The sequence below is a fragment of the Physella acuta genome, unplaced genomic scaffold, assembly GCF_028476545.2.
Source record: "Physella acuta isolate Inbredline_101_S28 unplaced genomic scaffold, ASM2847654v3 ptg000161l, whole genome shotgun sequence".
NCBI lineage: Eukaryota > Metazoa > Mollusca > Gastropoda > Physidae > Physella > Physella acuta.
Window position 1 is genome coordinate 127,797 of NW_026731680.1, and position 23,080 is coordinate 150,876.

At 37.2% G+C, this 23,080-nt stretch overlaps 1 protein-coding gene across 6 annotated transcripts in view; it reads left to right on the plus strand.

Moving 5' to 3' along the window:
• Positions 1–23,080, plus strand: part of LOC131935831 (paired box protein Pax-6) — a 102,885-nt gene that overhangs the window by 40,716 nt on the left and 39,089 nt on the right. For 5 of the 6 annotated variants that reach the window (XM_059292520.1, XM_059292523.1, XM_059292522.1 and 2 more), the window contains exons 4-5: positions 13,672–13,823; positions 14,606–14,821. In XM_059292520.1, coding sequence (XP_059148503.1) covers positions 13,672–13,823; positions 14,606–14,821 — 368 coding nt within the window. The remainder of the gene's footprint in view (positions 1–13,671; positions 13,824–14,605; positions 14,822–23,080) is intronic. The other variant, XM_059292525.1, reaches the window with a different exon arrangement.

Below are 23,080 nucleotides of genomic sequence, written 5' to 3' on the forward strand. Positions count from 1 at the left end.
AGTTCATTATATTTTTCTGTTGTTTTTTTTATGTCTGACCCCGGTTGAAAATTGAACTGCTATATTTGTTGTTTACCTATGTATATTGTTTAAATGCCTTTACATTTATTACATAATGAAAGTAGAATCACACACGAATTTGGAGAACTTGAATACGTTGTAAATTTATATATATATATATATATATATATATATATATATATATATATATATATATATATATATATATATATATATATATATATTTAACTAAATGAACAGGCAGCCATTCTTATTAAAAATTAGATATATTTCGCTTTAGTGTCACCCCCCCCCCTTCCCCCCACTTTTGATGGCGTCACCCAATGCGGTCCTTATCCTCCACCCCCGCCTTGTTGTCCGACTCAAATTAACAAACTCAATTTGTGATTGTAACTTTTAAGTCGTATCAAATTTAAAAAAAAATAATACTCATAACAATAGCGTCTGGCTAGTGTTAGTAGTGAGTGATTTCCCTTTTCTGAATGAGAAACAAAACCGAGTAAGCGTTTATCAGAACGGTTTAATTCACACATTTAAACAAAAAAAAACAAAAAAACAAGATCAAAACAACAGTATGCTAAATTCAGGATTGAGAAAAAAAAATGTAACAAGCAATTAAGAAAAAAAAAACGGTGAAAAATTAAAGAACAAAAATGGAATCGATACTGGTTAAATTTGAAAACGTCGTGTGGGCCTATTAACATGTCGCGCATTAATCCTTGCACATATGTAAATGGTCTTTACTTAAGATAATTAGCATTGTTAATTATGCAACAGGAAATTTGTCAGGGGTCGCGCGCGGTTGAGACCAACTGTGGTACTGTCTAATTAAGATAATAATTAAGATGCGTCATTAGATTTGACATGGATTTTTTTTTTACCAATACTGATAAAAACTAGACTTCATATTCTTCGTATTCTTAAACATCTGACGTAACACATGGTGTTTCGGCATTACGCCTTCGTCAGAAATAACTTTTTTTAATCGAGAAAAAGAAATCCTACATTTTTAATGATATTTTAAATACTATAGACCGAATTGTCGTTTCCTGAGTTTCTTGTATAAAACAGTTTTTGTAAGTTCAGAACGTTTTTTTTTCTCTCAAATATTTTCAATGAGCTTATATCAATATAGTAGTTATAATATTGTTAAAATTCCTTTGATGTAAGGTATTGTCCGAATCAAAACAGAATTTTAAAAAAAAAATAATTTGGCGTTCTAAACTTGGTCTTAAAGAAAAAAGTAAAGAATCCTGTTTAGACCTAGCGATCCTTTGGGCAGATGAAGTAGAGTTCATTTGTTTCTTGAAACTCGGCATCTGAAGGGAAGGTGTGGTCAGCACTTTGCCTATCCGCCTCTACTTTCACTAACATGAGTTTTGAACTCATCAGAGCTGGGTGGATTCAGGGTCGTTCTACTGACTTGAACCCGGATTCGAACTTGAAACTTTCAAGTTAGCAGCCTAGCGCTCTACCCCTTAGGCCACGCCTATGTTTGTCTAAGTAAAAAGTAAAAATAAAAGATAATACTAAATAAATTAAAAATTAAGGAATATCAGAGATAAGAAACAAAAAAAAATTTCAACCATCTGTAAGATAAGAAAAAAAATATTCGCCAACACCATCAAAACACATGTTCTCAACTCCTTCGCTACCTACCCACACACCACAACACGGCGCCCCCTTTAAAACAAACTCCAGCATGTTCGGCCCTCTGAAGTAATAAACTAAGCCCATCTAGGATGTTGCTTTAGGGTGTCTCTTTACCGTCTTCACCGTTTTGCCGAGGTAGTTTTTTTTCTTCTCTAAACTACATGGACATTCGCGCGTTTCCTTACCTTAAAACGTCCAGAGAGCGATACATTCATACATCCGAAACTAGCGTTCACAATAATAATTAAGTGTTAATTGGCGTGCTTTTCAAAATTTAAGTAAAAACTCTTTCATGATATGATTTTAAATAAAATATTAACCCATATCTAGAGCAGTGGCTTTTAAATTTGTGGAATGCATTGGGTTTGGGTGGGGAGGGGGGGATAAGTCTCTATTGATACTAGTTTGAAAAAAAGGCAATATATATATATATATATATATATATATATATATATATATATATATATATATATATATATATATATATATATATATATATATATATATGTACTTATCTATACCGTGGAATAGTCAGCGTCTTATACAAACTCACACACACTTAAGTGTATAATACACCAGACGCTAAGTGTTGTGAAGTAACACAAATAGGCGGCTCATAAAACAAACAATCAACGCACTAATTAATAAGGATGCACATTCTGTTTAGTCCACACAAAAAAAAAGCCGTAAAAACAAACGTTTAGCTGCCTGCAACTTCTCGTGGCGTCCTATTCTGCAGATGGCGGAAACTTGACTTCTGCCGTGGCATCCGTTGTCTGGTGTTTATAAAACTCAAAGATGGTCCGCGCCTTGGCGAGTGAGGAGGGGGGACGGTTGCCGGGGAAACATAAGGGCGCAAGTTCCTCTTTGGAAGATCTGGTTACAGATTCGTCGTCTTCGTTTTCTGGAATAATTTTTTTTTCTGTTTAATTTTCAAAAAAAAAAAGCTTGGAGATAGATTTTTTTAAAAGAGGGAAATTTCGTAGAGCCAGACTTTTCTTAAAAGCCAGATTGAACGTAGTTGTTTAGTGCTGATTGTCATAATTAACACATATTTTTTTCCCCTTTTTCTTCCTTAATTGAGTGATTAAAATGTGAAGGTGTAGAGCGAACAACGAAGCGATAAAGTTGGGTCGTGTTATTAAAAAAAAAACAAAAAAAAAAAAACCCCAGCGAACATATTTTTTTTTACGTTTTTTTTTCACAAACAAGTTTTGTTTTTAGTTAACAACATCGCCGCTTTAATTTTGTAAAAAGAATATGAGAGGGGGACGATGGGGTGAAGGAAAAATTTATAGATGAGCCGATGTGTAAGCCTTTCGGCTGATTAGACGTGAGTAAATATTGACAGAGTTATGATCATATGGGCATGTAACTGTGTATGTTCATATCTGCTCAATGGTTGGCTACAGAAGATGTACTTGCACCAAGTGACCCCCATATGGTTCCACGCAAACTTTCTACTTTTTGTAAAACATAAAATAAGACAGTTCAGCTTTCAAATATAAGAAACACATTTCGAAGTGTTTCGATATCATCCATATTGCATCTCCATACCAACATTATCCGTAATTTGTAAGTAAAATCTTCACTTTCTTCGAATTTGTAAATAAATTGGTATGTTATCTGCGCAGCCTTGAATTACTGATCATATTTTATTAAAATTATTTCTTCATAAATAGGTGAATCCATTTGAGAAAACCGATACACACTCGCATATATATATATATATATATATATATATATATATATATATATATATATATATATATACTTGTCATCTTGTCATGATATAGATCAGGGGTCTCCAAACTTTTCAGACCGAGGGCCGCATTGACTATCAAATATCAGTTCTGGGGCCAGAGTTTCTTCAAGGCATATCTTCAGTGTTATGGAGCCGCCCCCCCCCCCCAAAAAAAAACCTCCACCGCCCCCCCCCCCCAATATATAATTTATATAGAAATATATACACATTTCAATTGCCGCCCCCCCCCCCCCCCCCAGAGAAAAAAATCTGAAAGAAACACTGTCGGGGACCGACAACACACTCGAGGTCCAAATTTTCTCCCAAATTATTCTTCACGTGTTCTATATCTATGGTCGAGCCCATGTGACCTTATTAAATTCGACATCTTCACCACAGGATTCAGTACACTGCTAGGGTCCATATATTTAGCACTCAAAGCTTGCTGATGAATAATAGAGTGCATGAGCATTTGTTGTAGAATATTTTTCTCATTCGCTTGTCCAACCAAGCCTTTCTTTATGCCATTTACTTTTCTCCATCAACAGTCAGGTAACTGAGGCTAGTCTAGTCCACGTTATAATCAGCAAATGTTTTCTTAACTCATTTAATATATCCTCTCCGGTAACAGTGCCATACATGTTATGTAGGGAAGCCAGCTATTGTGTTATGTTCATGTCTTCATCCACACCCCTAATGAACACAAGCAGTTGAGAGGTGGAACAGCTGTCCAGCGACTCATCCTTTCCAATTAAACAAGTAATTAAAAAAAGTCTAGTGACAATTTTAGCGCAATTTCCTCGTGTTATCTAAAAATAGCTCTGTCGTTGCGTAAATCAAGAGCAGGGTTAGTAAAACCATTGGTTAGTTATTAAAACGTTTTTTATTAATTTTTTTTCTCAGTATTTTACATGTTTTATTTACAATAGAGTAACATGACTAAAAACCATTGCGCGCCCAGCTACCGAACGTGACGTCGCAGCCATTGAACGTGATGGCGCAGCTATTGAACGTGATGACGCGTGTGGTGTGGTTGCATAAAATGCCTACTAATTCGGTCCAAATTTTAATTAATTCAAAAATTTTTTTGTGACCAAACGAAAGGATATTTTTGAAAACTTTCTTCGGCAATATTGTTTTAAATTATGGCAGGAATCGATTGGTACATGTTTCAAGTCGCTAAGTGGTCTGGTTGCCGAGTTATGGGCCAAAAACTACATTTTTTCGAGGTTTTTTGGCTTTTCCGGGAAATCCATGAAAGAAACCCGGAATTTTTATGGCCTATGTTCATCCTCGTAACTTGCTTAACATAATTGCTTTTGGAACTAGTCCTCGATATTGCTTCGTTGAGGAGGAGATACGACTTAAAGCTGCGGACACACATCCATCCATCCATTCATCCATTCATTCCCAGAAAAGATGAGTTAATAAACGCAATTCTCCAGAATGGAAATTGCGCTAAAAATAGTGAAACGTGCTTACATTTTTCGCTATTTGAGTCACGTTGTTTTCACCAATATCTGCAACACGGTGTGCAAAGGTATTTGCACCCAAAGCTACATTTTCAAATTGTTATGAATTTTCTGGGCAAAGTTCCTCAGCCACCTCTAACATTTTTTCCGTGGACAAAAAGGATCTCCGCGGGCCGGATAAGAGGACTTTGCGGGCCGCATCCGGCCCGCGGGCCGTAGTTTGGAGACCCCTGATATAGATAATGTTAAGCGTCTGTAGAAAAAAAACGATATGTTTTCTGCATACCCATATAACAATATGCTGTTTACCCATATAACAATATGCTGTATACCCAAATAACGATATGTTGTCTGTGTGTACCCGTATAACGACATGCTATCTGTGTACCCGTATAACGACATGTTGCCTGTGTGCCCCTACAACGACACGTTCGTGTCCCCCTACAATGCTCTAAATTTTCCCTTGTCCAGTATCAAAAGCTCCCTCATATTCTGGGAGCCGGGCTTTAAGATCGCAGAGACCTTGCCGGCACGCCATGAGGTCACGCGGTAATCCGGCTACAAACAGCAAGCCGGCGGACCGGACACCGGCCGAGGACCCGCTGATTGGTTCCACCATCCACTTCCGGATGCGGACAATGCGCGCGCTGGATGTGGTCAGCCTAATAGCCTGGTGGGGGGCAATCAATGTCCGTGTAGTGAGCTAAAGAATCAATTAGTAGGGGTGGGGGGGGGGGGGGGAGGGGTATGGGGGTGGGGGTGGGGGAGTATGAGGGCGTTATAGGGGGGGGGGGGGTGTTTCTCTTCAAACGACAATTCATTGACTTGTTTGGTTGATAACAGAATCAGCTATCTTAACAACTTTGCTTTCTCGTTTCTATTTTTTTTGTTTGTCTGATCGTAAATCCTGCTGGGGGCTAAAGCTCGAACCACTAAGCCAACGCTAGCTAAAAGAAAGCACTAACTACTGAAAATATCCAAAACAAAAATCTAACCCGTTTAGAAATCGCACCATTAGTAGCTAAAGCATTCAAATGATGAGCGCTAACAAACCATTTATATATATATATATATATATATATATATATATATATATATATATATATATATATATATATATATATATATATATATATATATATATATATATATATATATATAAATACATATATCAAACTAATAATTTATTAATTTAAATTAATAACTAATATATATTAAATTAACGTGTTTGATTTTGCGAACGAGATTGCATTACATTTCATTACATTTCAGTTACAACGCCTGCTTCCACCCCCCTACACATTTCATCAAACAATTTTTTTTGTGGACAGACGAACTTCACCCACTCCCTCTCCCACCCTCCCATTTTTAAATCGAATTCAATTAACTTCGAAGTAATTTCAACATATAACAATTAACATCGTCATAACGAAATACGCGAATGTGTACGATGTCTCCGCGAAGAACAATCGAACCACCACAGAGAACCAGTACGCCGATAACAATACCGGCTTAAGCCGATACAGTCGCGAGGCTATTAGCATACAAAAATTAATTTCTCATTAATCCAGCACCATCTGCTAGTGTGACATTAACATATCGTGGTCTGCGGGAGCTTTGGTTTGTGGTTGTTGATTTAAGGAACATGGTTTATTGACTAGGATGATTCTTAAGATCCGAGATGGGATATGTAAAGACAAAAAATTAGAATGGTTATGTGGAGCGTTGTGTGTAGAATCAATGGATGTAGATTGTGAAGCGAACAGATGGTAAGACAATAAACGTTAGCTCCTCTGTTGTTGTAAGCAAGCGACGCGGCCCAAACTATGAGTGGTTATATTTATTAACTTGAGTCATGCTGGGTACTTAAATTCGCTGGATAGGCTTAGGGGCTTACAAGATAAATGATGAATTTCTGTGACGTCAAAGATTTGAACCAGATTAATCAACGGTTATATTGCAGTGCAGAGTGTCCCTTCCCGGCGCCCGGAGACTAACTTTAAACTTGCCCCCCCTCCCCCACCCTTTTTTCTTAAATATTTATAATTCTAAACTGCAGCTAAAATGAGCTTTTATTTTTCTTTCCAACTTATTTTGGCGCCTAATGTCGGCGCCCGGGCACTTAATCACCCCCCCCCGTCGCTTCGCCTCTGCTGCAATGTGAATGGGGCTGGTCACTGTGCTGGGTGCTTGCCACACAGTCCCAATATTTTGGGACGTCACATCAAATTGTTAAATCTACTTAAATAGCGTGATGCTGTCTTTGTATTTGGGCCTGTTTCGGATTTAATTATTCCTTTAGGAAGAAAAAAAACATGAAAGTTAATTAAAAATTTATTTATAGCAAACACGATCTCATTAAAAACGATTTCAGTGAAGATACAATCATTACTATTGACCACACTAAGATTATCATTTTTTTTAGAAGAGACACGTTCTGTAGTTTATTATCCGAGTGAACCCGCTGATTACCTCCCCTAACCACAAAGAACTCTGTGGTTCCAGAAGATTCCAGATTGATGTTTTATGTCTCCAGCTTGCCAACAAAACATCAAGATGTTTCTTATCGCGGTGATCGCGTCAGCCGCGGTTTGGATGTAGCACCCGTCGCAACGCGGACATTGTTTTTTTCTCAGCTGATTTACTAGCAACTGTCCCGTTGGTTGACCGGGCTAATGTTGAATTTAATTATAAAACGTTATTTCGATGGTTTTTTTTTCTTTTTATTTGTCATCTTAAAAATTTTAATTTCCTGAATTTTATGAGAATTTATGCCTGATTTTTTTTTATCTTGATAAAAATTTGATTTTATGGTTGACGAAGGTGATGATAAATTAGGGGAAAAAATTATACGCAATAAAAATAACATCACGTGATAATAGATTTTTGTTTTTAATAGGAATGTCGGATTGAAATAGGATAAAATAAATTGTTTACGAAATAAAACGTTTCGTTTACTTTACATGAGAATTATATTTCCATGCTTTCAAAGCTATTTTTACTTGCTTAGGAGCGCCTAAATTAATGTATATTTTAGCTATTTAAATGAGATGAAAGGATATATATATATATATATATATATATATATATATATATATATATATATATATATATATATATATATATATATATATATATATATATATATATATATATATATATAATTATATATCATATACTTTGCTAATACTTCATTCACCTTTCTGTTGTGCGTTGAGTAACGAAATATATGGGTCTCTTAGATCAAAGGATTCAGTTACTTTTTATAATCTAAGGCTAACACACAAGTCTTCTTTTACTTATTAATCAAAAAGATTTTTTTTCGCAAGTCTATCGAAATGCGCATGACTAACACAAAAAAGAAAACAACAACACGATAACTCGCTTACATCATTTCATCATTGGACACCCAGTCGAGCAGGTTGTGTATGTGCTCACCAGTAGTCCCCCCCCCTCCCCCCTCCATTTACCCGATCAATTCCGCTTTACTTTCCCCTTTAGCATCCGGGCAAGAGGACTGAGTGAAATCGTCGCTCACACAGCAGCACGCGACTATTCCTTGGTCTATCATGGCGGCTGTCTATAAATGATCTTTTGTGAGGGGTGTGTGGGGGGGGGGGGGGGGGATGCAGGGGTCACGTGTCTACAGATGCCTTTTTGGGGACTAGAAGGCAGTGTCCATATATGGTCTTCTGAGAGCAGAAAGGCACATGTCCAAATGCTCTTTTGAGAGTAGCAAGGCACATGTCCCAAATGCTCTTTTGAGAGTAGCAAGGCACATGTCCCAAATGCTCTTTTGAGAGTAGCAAGTCACATGTCCCAAACGCTCTTTTGAGAGTAGCAAGGCACATGGCTCGAATGCTCTTTTGAGAGTAGCAAGTCACATGGCTCGAATGCTCTTTTGAGAGTAGCAAGTCACATGTCCCAAATGCTCTTTTAGTGGCAGGAAGGCTTATGTCCATAAATGCTCTTTGGAGAGTAGGAAGGACATGCCTCAAATGCTCTTTTAGTAGCATGAATGCGTATGTCCATAAACAATCTTTTGTGGACAAGAAAGTATTAAGCGATCAGATCAAAACGCAATGCTAAGTTGATCGAAGGTTAATGATCTCATTTCGAATCTCTGGTTCTTGTCAGTAGAATGTCCCCTAGTCCCCACATCTCTGATGGGTACCTGAAATCTTAGCACATTTCCCAGATAAACATATTCCGCCAGTCGGAAATTTGAGATAAATCAGATCAACAAATGCATGAAAATTCATCTTTAATTTAACGAGAAATCATATTTTGAATTCTTTTTTAAAATCGCACGTGAAGTAAGTAAACCGCACTAAATAAAAGTAACTTCTGGAAAATAAAACTAAACATTATTTGAATAAACAAAAACACAATTAAATTGAAACAGAACAAGAATTAACCTTTATAAGCATGCGACAAAACAGTGTCAATATCGAGACCGCAAATTTGCTATTCTTCTCTTCAATACAATTTTAAAATGAGAAACGTCAAAAAAAAAAAAAAAAAAAAACATCGCGTGCAAGTTAATCTGGCTAACATTTTGTCACGCAGATTTAAAAAAAAAAAAAAGAAAACCACACACTAAATTAAACGCCACCCCGCCCTCCGTCACAAGTGATGTAATCAAACAAATTGTCTCCGTCAGCAAACAATCCTTTTGTGGCAAGTCCCAGCACATGAGCCGTTTAGAGATCCTAAGACGGAGGGTATCACGACAGACTGCGTCAAACGCTGAGTCAACACGATTCGCTCTGACGCTGTTTGTTTAGTCGTTCTAGTCACAATGGGGGCCATTCTTCAGGCGGGGCTGGGCGTCTGTTATGTGATTCTTGATACAAGGCTAGCGATGTTATGTGATTGTTGGTTATAAGAAAACTAGATCTGTTATGTGATTGTTGGTACAAGACTAGCTCTCTTATATGATTGTTGGTACAAGACTAAGCTCTGCTATGTGATAGTTGGTATAAGAAAACTAGCTGTGTTCTATGATTGTTGATATTAGAAAACTAGCTCTGTTATATGATTGTTGATATTAGAAAACTAGCTCTATTATATGATTGTTGATATTAGAAAACTAGCTCTGTTATAAGATTGTTGGTAAAGGACTAGCTCTATTATAGGATTGTTGGTGTAAGAAAACTAGCTCTCTTATATGATTGTTGGGATTAGATGTTCGACTTTATCTATGTTACGTGATTATTCAATAAGTTTTATCTATGTACAATAAGACCGTCTCTATCAATTGTGATTTTTCTTTAAGATTTTAGTTCTGTTATACGACTGCTCATTCCAGAAGCATGAATTTATGTATGTTATTTGATTGTTTATAAAAAAAAGGCTTACAGTATGTCTATTATGAGACTTTCCACAAAAGAAAAAAATATCTGTATGTCTTGTGTGATTATACATACAACAAAATGGTTGAATTTACAGCTATTTTGTAATTATTCATAAAATAAGGTGAAAAATATGTTTATATACATCTAGGGTTAAATTGTTCTGAAGATTGTTCTGAAGTCGTATATTAATAAAGAATTAAACATAATTTTTAATTTTGAACATTTTTTACAATATTAAAGTCTCTTATGAAAACAGACAAATGAACAAATAAACACCCAGATAAAATCGAGACATCTGGATTAGTATTTCCCACTAGCGAGGTGGCGTTGTTTGACTAGTGGGGTCTTGCCTATCTTTAACAATGACTTATGATCCTCAATCAGACCCTGTCATGACTCTAATCCCCGTCCCTGTCGCAGCACTGTCTCAAGCTGGTCGCACAATGTCCGTTGTTTACAGTATCGATTCCACTCACCCCGGACAGTACCACCCTCGTGGAAAGGGATGCAGGCACCCCTAACCCCACCCCGGCCGATGTACCTGACCCCCAGACATTCATCCGCCCCAGGGCCACGTGTCCCGCCACTTGCCAGGACAATCCCCGGGGTCAGTCACCCCCCCCCTACACGCGGACGCCCTCTGGACGATGAAAGAAAACTGACCCCCGAGTTTCACGGCGTTCTCTGAATGCAAGAAGTGCCTCCATGGAACCTCGGACAGACCTCATTCAATATTATGATGGGGATTTCTATTTTTTTTTTGTCTTTATCCTCTCTTTACAGACTGCGCCTTTTTATTGATATCCCCCCTCCCCTCCCCCGCTTATAGAACCGTTGTCAGGTCCACTCAATGCATGGTGTTTGATGTGCTAGCGGTCATTAAGTTCAATACGTAGCCATGCGTTTTCTTACTCACGGGATTTTCACTGTTGACCCGATTGTTTTTATATTTTCTTAATAAATTAAAAAAAAAAATAGAATGAAAAATAAATCCCTTTTGAGAATTCCCAACACTTTATTTAGAAGTATGTATCTTTATTTAGAAGATGTATCTTTAAATGTTTAGATTAATATCGTCTTTATTGTTAGAGAATGAAAAATAAAGCTTTCAAACAGATACTTGGAATGTTTTTTTTTTGAATTAAAATAACTAGACAACAACTGCTTGAAACACTTCCGGTTATGGAATAACATTCATAGGAATTCATGTGTTCGTTTGATAGGCCAAGTCTATGTTTATACCGCAGTAAAATAACTGTGTATGTGTTCGTGTAATAAGTCAAGTTTGGTTTATACAGTAGTAAAATAATTGTGTAAGTGTTCGTGTAATAAGTCAAGTCTGGTTTATACCACAGCAAAACAACAGTGTATGTGTTCGAGTGATAAGCCTTCGACTAAAACACCATGTACTGGTGCTGATTCTGACCACTCCAAATGAAACGTCCCCTTTGACACAAAGTCGATAACTCTGGAGACTAAAAGAGTGGCTTCCCTTAGTTCAGTTGTCAGGGGCGGACACTGAGGTCTGCAGACAGCGCCACCTGACCAAGTACTAAGAGATTAATGGACTGGCGCTATCATATCCAGGGGTGTATCTGTAAGGGGGGTGGGGTGTAAACTGTTTGAGGAGTTGATAGTCATAGCTAAATTACCCCCCCCCCCCCCCCCTCGATCACAACCATTCGAATACTGGCCCTATCACACCCAGGGGTGTATCTGTATGGGGGTGGGGGTGTAACCTGTTTGAGGAGCTCATAGTCATAGTTGAATAATAAAACTCCCCCGTTCTCAACCATTCAAATAAATCTACGCCCATGGCATTAGTCATGTTTAAAATCATCACATTAAAACCTTGACTAGATCAGTTTTTTTAAAGATAAAAAAACAACAGAAAACTAAAGTGGTTTTTAAAGCTATTGTGTTCTCTGAATAGTTTTGCTATCTCCACGCCCAACCCCTTCCCGACTTAGTATTGATGATAAATGAAAATTGGAGGTTTAGATAAGATCAAATATTTTCTTATTTATCATTATTTTGGTCAATAGATATAGCAAATATATTTGCCCTTGTATTTCTTTTATTTTAAGTAAAGAAAATAGAATGTAGATCAAGCTTAACATAAACAAATAATAGATGAGGTTTTGTATAAGAAGTAAAACTTTTAAATTTTTAATGTAATTTTCAAAACATTTCCATGTAAATAAATTAACAATTTAAATAAAAAGCAATAGAATGCAGCTTATAGTTTAAAATTAAAAAAAAAAAATGTAACCGTGCTTTTCGGTGCTAACTGGTGCTTGTCGGTGCTAGCTGAGACGAGACAGCCAGCCAAAGACAAGTGCGGAGATTCTTCTGTCTGGGGGAGGAAATGAAATTGATAAGACATGGCGCGCTGTGTCTGAATGCAATTGTACATTCATTAGCCACGGAGACTACTGTAAGCCATCTTAAAAAATATACAGAATTTTTTTTCCCCAAAAAGTATTGTTCGGAGTTTAAATAATTAACGGAATAAATAAATCAAAACGTTTATTTTATAGTGAATTGAGCTCCATTTGCCTAGTTTTATAGAAATTTAAAAATTTAAAAAGTAAAATCAAATTAAAAAAAAAACAACTAATAAATATGGGATTATATGTTGTAGAGTACAGTACTGTTGAAATTATTCTAGAAAGAAGCGAGGGGGGAGTAGAAATTCTGGGACGGCCATTACGAGGCTTCTCTCCCCAGAGGGCGCTGACGTCTCCCGGAAAGAATCTGCCAAAGCCGCAAGGTCAACCGGATGTGACCTCCGGTGCCGAGCCGGCTGCCTCGACAAACTCGAGTCACGACACCTCGAGTCACGTGTTCTGTCTCGTGACTCCGTGTAAACAATGTCAAATTTAAAAACAAATATGGCGAAAAAGAAAATAAAATTCCAAAAGAATAAACGGAACAAAAAAATTTCTTAAAGATTTATTTTTATGGATTTCTGTATTTTGAAATAATGGCTCCTGACAAGTTGCTATTTTACTTATAAGATAGGATACATATAAAAATATATATTGTAAGATTAGGCCTAGTGGAGATATTTTAAAAATATACTTGAATCTTGAGCGATCTTTTAATGTGATTAAATGATAAAGAAAAGACTTAAACGTCTACAAAAGAAGAAAAATACATTTATTACTTTCAACAATTTTAGAAATTTGGTAACAAAATAATTATTTATTTTATTTATTTACCACAATTTTAACCTGTAACGTTGAAATAAATAGAGCACACAATATTGCCTTGTTGTTTAATGATACTTTTACCAATGCGTAAAGCATATTTACATTGAAAATTTTTAAAAATCAACTGTTATTTTAAAAAAAAATTGCCTTACGTTATTTAGCATAGCAGCCGCTTAGCGTTGTCGCTTAGCATCTCACGCTAATTGTAGACTTTGACGCTTTCTCCGCAGGCCACAGTGGAGTCAATCAACTTGGCGGAGTCTTCGTGAACGGGCGTCCTTTGCCTGACTCCACTAGACAGCGTATAGTGGAGCTGGCACACAGCGGGGCCAGACCGTGTGATATATCACGTATATTACAGGTAACTGTTACACCTTGTTATAAGGATATGTTATTTTATGTAAACAGATACTAGGTTTCATTAATTGCATATGTTTTTGTGCGAATATGACACTGGAAATAAAGGTGAAACAATTTTATACTGCTGGGGTATGGTGGTTGAATGGTAGAGCACACGAATGTAAAATAAAAGGGTTAGCTCAATGGTAGAGTTCAGTTTCAGGGTTTTAAGTTTTTAAGGAACCACTGAGACCACCCAGCTTTAATGAGTACCTGGCGGAAGTTTGGGAAAGCTATTTACTTAGCGCTGACAACAAAATCCAAGCACAAGCCAAATAAACAAAAACAGGGGTGCTCTCTATAGGGCTGGTAAGTAGGTCAATAAACAGTTATATGGCTCATGCAGGTTTTATTCAACCGTAGAACTGGTTGGTGACCTACTTACCAGCCCTATACCCTATCCCACTAATGTATCATCAAGTCTAAGTGGGTGTTATATAAAAAAACATAACTCTATATTATTAGCCCATATAACACTCTAAAACTAAACCAAAATCTAGCCTCGTCTTAAAAAAAAAGGCCTAATGTTTTGTTTAGTGTTTAACAGACAAGTATCTCTATTATTTTAATAGTTTCAATAATATAACGGGTTTTATATTATGGGTTGTTTCATTTCCTATAAATATATTAGTTCTGTTTTTCTTCAACATTTGTTTCCTTATGGATACAGATAACAATGCATTTGTAAATGAATCTTTGTTTATGTTTACCAATGCTTCATATCTTTTAATGTTTTACTTTTAGGTTTCAAACGGATGTGTTAGTAAAATACTAGGCCGTTATTACGAAACCGGAAGTATTCGCCCCAGGGCTATCGGGGGTTCGAAACCAAGAGTGGCGACTCACGATGTGGTCGGGCGGATAGCGCACTACAAGCGCGAGTGCCCGAGTATATTCGCTTGGGAGATTCGGGATAGGTTGCTCAGTGAAGGGATATGTAATCAGGAGAATATACCAAGTGTGAGTAGAGTTATATTACATCGTCGTCCTTACATCGTTAACTTTACATTGTCATGATTACATATTCATCATCAAACCTTTATTATTAAATATTCGTCATTACATAGTAATTATTACATCTCCCTTATTACTTCTTCACAATTACATCACAATCATCATTATACCTTCATCGATGCACCTTTACTATCTCCATTATTACTTATTCAACGTTACTTAATCATCGTTGAATAATCATTATTACATTTTCTTTACTACTTTTTCATTATTACATCATGATCATTATATAATTATCATTAATTATTTATCATTACATCTTCATCATTACATCTTCATCATTACATATTCAACAGTACATATTCATCATTACATGTTCATCACTACGCGTTCATCATTTATAGTCAACATTACTTCCTCATCGTTACCGAATCATGATAGTGTGTTCATTAATACATATTCACAGACTTTTTCATGTTTTTCTAAATCTAAAAAAAAAAAACAACCCAGTACGCCCAAAGTAGCAATTATTGGAAAATCTACCCCACCCACACACAATATACTTTTATTTGTAAACAATTTCAATACAAATTCAGTGGCGTCACAAGGAAGAGGGGGAGGGGTGCAGTCTGCACAGGGTGATACTTTTATTTTAAAGGAGGGGGATAACAACAAATTAAAAAAAAACAGTAACATTTCCTATCAAAACAATGTTTTTCTCAGTAAAATTAATGAAATAATAGGGGAAAATTGATTGTGACATTAAACGGAAAATGTAAAATTATTATTGGGGGTGGGTTGACACAACCAGGGACACCCGCCCTAGTGACGCCACTGCATACAGTATGTTACTCACAATCACGATACGAACTAACTGTATGTCGTGTTGTATGATTGCTTGTATGTACGCTTGTGTGTATGAATGATTGAATGTGGGCGCTGGAGAATGTATGTATTGATCAGAAAATTGGCAACGCGAACTTAATATTCATTGCACCTGTTGCCCAATTATTTCGCTAGATTTAACTTTGGTATCGTGAAAATTTATACGGTAAACAAAAATCGGCGTGGTAATGTGGTAGAGTGTTCGACTGGTAGCCCGAAAGTCTCGTGTTCGGATCCAGATTTTGAGTCCGTAATACGTCCCGGAGTCCACCCAGCTTTGATGGGTACCTGACTCGAGTTAGGGAAAGTAAAGGCGGCTGGGCATAGTGCTGACAACTCTAACTCTTCATATGCCGGGGTCGTTGAAACAGATGAACTCTCCTTCCCCTGCCCCGTGGACCCTTAGAATCGAAAGGGTTCTTGAACATTTACTTCAGAAAGTTAAGGAACAGTTATCTTACCGTGAAATCTTCATTACTAAAAACATTTTTCTATTCTAATTTAGCAATTTTCAGATTTAAACTATTTTTAATAAGAAATTGTCTAATTGCTGTTATCTGGCAAAGCAGTGGCTAGTCACAGCAATGTTACCTTACTGGACACTGGTCAATCCTGCCCCCCCCCCCCCCCACTCCACCCCGGGCTCACTTAATGGAGTGGATAATTGTCTTGATTTCATCCACAACTTGTTCGCCCCAAACACGATCGTGGCTGATTCAATTTGTCACGTTCGTGCGCTAATAAGTGACGTGACAGTCAACGTGATCATCCTGACACGGAAGGGGGTGTGGTGTGCGTGTGTGTGTGTGTGTGTGGCGGGGGGGGGGAGGTCGCTAGGGGAGTGGGGGCTTTGTAACATGGCTTAAAGTTGAAAATTTTCTGATTGAAAAAAGAATTACAAATTCTGTGAATAAACAAACGACTCGCCACATAAAAGAAAAACTTCATCATTTAATACAAATTTTGATATTATTACAGTATTTAGTTATTTTGTTATATTAAACAACTGTATATCATTTATTTCTCTGTGACCGTAAAACTAATTGTAATATTTATTTTATACTACATTTTTACTAAATTATTTCCAATTTTACGCGAAAATTTGCCTTTCTTATTTTTCTTTTTACTGTAAAAAAGCACTTGATTTCAAGCAATGTTCGTTGTTATTATTATTTTATTAAAATAAAATAAAACTTTCAGAGTGCTGTCGAAGCGGTTCTAGAACAATCTATTAGAAACAATTTTTCCTTGTACTTTCATCTGAGGGTAAACCTATCCGCAGAATCGCGTCCACAAAGAATCGCTTCACCCGGCACCAGATTTAGTGATAATTAAATACCCTCATTAGCGGCGTCCAATTAGCGAGCCACTGACTGGGCTGCCCACAGAAGGGCGGTAATGAGTCTTGATTGCGCTAACTGACTAAACAACTTAATTAAGCGTTGTAACGCCCGAACCCGAGATTAAGACGAGAAACCCGTTCAGCCTTAGAACGCCAAGACGTTGCACTTAATTTCATTGGAGGGTGGGGGGTGTGACGGGGGTAATATAATAAACCAAATAAAGACAAAGCTGTTTATGAGGTTGGGGGTTGTATATGAGGTCGTGCTAACGAAGAGAGTGATTAATTTGGCATAAATAAATTTATAATTAAATTTTGTATCTCATTTGTAGTTTATGTTGTTGTATTACCTTTCGTTGTTTTCGAAAAGTTGATATTTTGGAATTGATGATGTTGTCAATTAAAAATACAACCACACTTTAAAAATCATAGACACAGTTTTACAAACATATACACAAATATGTTTATAATGAGTTTATTAATGGGACGGCTGATTAATGTAAATTACGAGCATGCCATTGTAATTTTATAATCGAAAAGTTTTTGAAAGATGGAAAATATGTTTTCTACTATATAAACCAAAATCACTAATTTTATGTATATAATAACTTCTATTGTGTGAAGGGCTATACATAAAGGTTTTGGCTCTTGGATTCCATATAAAGGAAAAAATGTTATAAGAAGACTACAATTTTTATCAAATCAATTCAAATCTCTAACGCTTTAAACATTTCACATTTCACATTAATTTAAAATTTAAAACCCCTCTCAATTTTTTTAATGGTCCTTTCTAACGAATGTATCCCACGACCGTTTAACCTTCAACTTGAAGTTTGGCCCCCTTCTTCTCATTCTCTCTCCACTATAAAAGGCTAAAAATCGACAAGTCAAGGCTCTAGCGTTGAAAAAAAGAGGGCCCCCAACTCAACAACACGCCTAAAAAATTGTGGACACACTTGAGCTTATTAACACACTTTCGACACGCTGTTCAAAAGCTGTAATCACCACTTCAACACGAGCTAAGCCGGAGTTTAACGAACGGCCTCGGGGTTTTCCGGAGAGTCGATGGGTGCTTCGCGGAGCTCGTATTGTTTCATTTGGCCTTCTCTCTCCTGCGTGGGTTGGATTTACTAGTGGTTTTTCCGAAAGTGGTTTTATTGTGGTATTTTTTTAAACACCTGGCTCAGGCATAATATTTCTATCAAATATGAACAAAACAAAAAAAAAAAAAAAAACAAAGAAGAAAACCTTGATAAAAGCGATTTAAAAGTCACAAAATTGTTTTGACCAAGTTGTTTTCTTCAGAAGAAACAATGTCAATAAAAAAAATATAGATCACTTTTTGATGTATAACCTTGCGTTTGTTATTTTAATACACACGTGTATTTAAATAACGGTCAGAGTTGAAAGGGTCGAAATAATAATATAATGCAAATCAAATCAACCATACAGTAAACACTGTTTTAGATAAAAATCATTTTAGAAATCGAAAACATTTACAATAAGATTTAAGAGCATCGATTGGACTTGGTCTAACCTTCAGCGATCCGGGTTTTATGGCCTAAAATCAAATGTCAATGACGTTCAACGAAAAAAACTAAAAACAAAACAAAACAAAGAAACCCAAACACATTGCGTTGCCCTAAATTTAGTGTCGATGAATAAAAACAATAAAGAGTTGGATCCTAGCTTTTTTTAAAAAACCCTACTCTATAATGTGTTTTGAAATGAGTTTCGCACGAAGATAGTAATTAATTGCTTATAATTATAATTAATCAGATGCATCAGCGCTGGCAAGGATACACTTCAAACCTCGTCAAGCTTCTGACCCTCATTACGCTCAAGTCTTAAGCCGATAGACTCTGGGATCTATTCTTTGGCCGCGGGGTCGTCGATGCCACCGCATCATGCGCCACAAAACGGGCCGCATTACGGGCCGCGACATGGGCTTTAAAATGGGCCTCAATAAGGGCCACATGAGCCGCGGCAGGAACGGAAAGATGAATAAGTGTTTATTTCAATTCGTCGTCGATGAGAAAAAAAAAATTGCTGTCGTGTTAAGGGGTTTAGGAGGTGGGGGATAGGGGGGGGGGGGGGGGGGGCTTAGAAATTTTTCAGAACTGCGGGATATTATTTTCTACCTCCCTCCCCCCCCCCCCCCTCCCACTCGAGTGAACGCCGTTACGGCCTAATGATCAGTCACACTGGGTGATTCGGTACATGTGTGTTCATTTTGTTACTACCCAACAACATACCTATTCCCCGCAATACCTTCTCTGCTCAACCCCCCCCCCCCCCCCGCACACAACTTTACAAAATCCTATGTTTAAGAACTCTACAGTAAGAATTTGATACAATTTTTCAACAAGCTTTTCGTCTTCAAAGTTAATTGTAGAGTCAATTTTATATCAATATCAAAATTCATTTTAAAAAGAATAAAACAATTAATATCTTGAAGTGTTAATTTTACATTTCAATTAAAATATGATTTATATTTACATCAAATCTATTATAATTTAATAGTATTAAAAAAAACCAATGTATTTTTACATGCCTTTGTTGTGTATGTTTTTTTTTTAATATAGAAACGCATCATGTATGTGCTGTATACTTGGCTAAACACCGACCATTTATCATAAGATACAACGCAGTTTTGGTCGTTACGATTTTTTATTTTTATTTTCTTATACGCACCCCTGTTAGACACGAGAGCGAACGGATATACCACGGGGAGCCACGCCGCACCCGGTCCGTCCGGTCACCCCCCTCTCCCCCCGTCCGGTGCCTCTAAAACGGCAGGGGACCCGCTCCTACCCTTTTATTTTTTGACGCCGATCACTTCAAAAGGGGCCTCTTCGTTTGTTGCCACTACAGGCGGCGCGCTAGCAAGTGTAAGGGATATTATAGTTAAAAATGTTTTGTCCCCACAACGGATGAAGGCTCTCTTATAAGCAATAGATCCGAAACATAGAAGAGAAGAACCCCCCCCCTCCTCTCTTCTAACTTCCCAAGAATTCTCCGACGCCCCCTGTCGTATAGCTTAGGACGTATCTAGTTCTAACCTTAGCCTCTAAACTTAAGCTTAAGATCGAAGAAGAAGGGGAAAAAAAAAAACGGGTTGACAAGAATCGTAGTATAGCTCAGCAGGGCGTCCTTCTTAGCCGTCGTATTAGAACGAATATAAAAAAAATTGAATTTTGAAAGCTGGGGGGAGAAAATAAGAAAGAAAGGCGTCAATAGTAGGAATAGTCTTCACTGGCGCAGCGGCGGGGGGACGCTAAAGGGATGTGGGGGTGGGGGTGGGTTTATAATCGCCCGGCGCTAATATTATCGAAAAGCTCGTACAAAGACGCAAAAAACTTGAGCAATACGGCGTTGGATCGTTGGTATTTGTCGCGGCGCGTCGGCACACGGTATACCTCTACGGGTAGATTTTTTTCTTTCTTTTTTTTTCTCTCTTTTCGCCGAGGATTTGACAAATACGGCGGTGATCAAGTGAAACACGGTTAAAAAAAAAAAAAAAAAACCGTCATACGGAGATTTCAATGCCATGCAATTATAAGCAAGGGGTCGGGGGTGACACGGTAGATTTGAGTTATCCGTTCTTAGTCGTATTGTGTGATCTCCCTTTAAATTTTTATTTGAGATATTCATAGACAAAAGAATGATATAATGTTGTATTCTAAAACTACTGCTAGCTGGGATTAAATTATTTTAAATAGATAGTTAAAAGTAACATCTGCGCGGATAAGTTTTAACATCTGGACCGAAGTGGTGTGTAGCTTGAAAGAAATCTAGATAATAGACGGAATGTGATTTTCTTGTATTCCCCCGCTAAGCTTATGAATTAAGGGGAGATAATTTGTTTACATCAAATATAGGGCGAACACTTGGCGAGATTCGCGAAGGTCTCATCTGATTATGGCCCTTGTGGTTCATCTAGTTCAGTTTTATATTCTAGAGGACGTGTGTCGATTTCTTATGGTGACCTCTGCTTAAGTCCGAATAGTTGGTTCATTATGGAAAATAAATTTGTATATCAATTTCTAGATAGATCTTTATGTTAAAAAACCGTTAGCTATGTCTTTATATGTAGGTTTAGGTCCATTTATCATCCTTATATATATATATATATATATATATATATATATATATATATATATATATATATATATATATATATACACACAAAGATATATATGTTGTTCCATGTGTCCCACGCACACACGCGCCTTTAACCCTCCCACACCTGGTGTTCAATCAAACTGCGTCTCAAAGAAATGACGTCACACACTAATGCCGTGGGCGCAGTCGGAGATCCCTTAGTGGGAGTCGTAGATGAACGGCTCCTTAATGGGAGCCGTGGTTAAACGGCTCCTTGGGCTGTACTTACCGGGGCCCCCCTGCTGGGTTATAGACCGGTGTTAAGTTGGGCTCGGCTCAGTCTATGGCCCATTTTGACGGGTGGTGAGCGAGGCTCATACGCTGTCCTCTGTGGCAGCGGACACCGTGTTTAGTGTAATAAACGCGCCGGGGTTGGTGTGCGGGGGTAGGCCGTTGATCGCACTACGTTACAGGTCATTTAACGTAACAATGTTACGCCATCCCGCTGGGTTACCGTGGGGGTATCTCACATTAAGGAACGTACGATTCAAAGCACGTCGCAATTGGGAACTTTTTTATGTATTGCTATAAAAAATAAAAAAAAATAAAGTTTAAACTGTTTTCAGAAATTACGGATCAAAACGGATCGCTAAGAATAGGCGAATCTAGTAAAAGCTTACTCATAAACTACGAGCATACCTCTCCCCCATCCACCACCACCAAATTATTATGATACCGAGCCCCTCAAAGGTTGCTATAAGCAAAAAATAAATAACATAGTTGGATATTGCTTTACAATCTGAAAGAGAATTTACGTTTAAACTCTGAGAAGAAATTACGAACAAAGAAGATAATTTTAAAAATACTAACTGGAAAGCTGGCAGTTCAAATCCCGGACGTGATCCCAAATTTACTCGACGTCTACAAGTGTTTTAGGTGTGATGTAAAGCTCAAGACCTCAGGATTCATAGGATAGATGAAGTAGAATTCATATGTCTCTTGGCCTTGCCATATGAAAGATAGTGTGGTCAGCATTATGACCATCCGGCTTCACATTGCCCAACGTGAGTCAGGTACCCATCAGAACTGGATTGACTCAGTGACGTGCTACAGGCCTAAGTCCGGATCGAGATCCGAACTCCAGACCTTCAGGCTAGTCGCCGAACGCTTTTAGATGTGATGGTCGCATGTAGACCAGAGTAACATGTCTCTAGATACAATAAATACCTGCAATAACTTTCTTCTGACCATAGTAACTAATGCCCCTTTAAAGATTGTAGCCAGATTTATAAAACGCATTGGCTTGTATAAATTTCGAAGCATCAAGCATACACAATACAAAGTGTGTACTTGTATTCGTTATCTTAGAGGGCATGCAATATTCTTATCAGTAAATCAGTTCATTTTGTTAACAAACGACTTGGAAAACTTCACTTCTTTTGTCCAACTGATCTCATTTTCCTAAAGAGTATCAACTCACCGTAAAACGTTTTCAAACCCTTGGTTAGGCCACTAACGTAGAAACTCTTAATATTTCAAACTGCTGTTCACAATAAAGGGATAAAAACAACCAAATGTGCCAATTAGCTGGGTATTCGCTTTAAAGTAAAATAAAAAATGAAAGGGATTTACTGAAACAAATTAATTGGAAACTCTTTACAAATCAGTTGTTTTTTTTTAAATTTTTTTTTTATATTTCCCGTTGATAAAGTACAAGTAGTTATTGATTGTGGGTAGGATTCTTTCTCTGGGTGAAAGATGACGAACAAATCCACGATTAATTTTTATACTGCTCCTACTCGACTTGGTAATCGGGTTGTCCCCGAGACTTAGAGTTATCCCTCTTTTCTTTTCGAAGAGGGTCACCAAGTTAAGGCCCCTTCTTATCAGAATTCGTATTTAATTAATTAAAAGGGGAGAGAAAACCGCTTGCG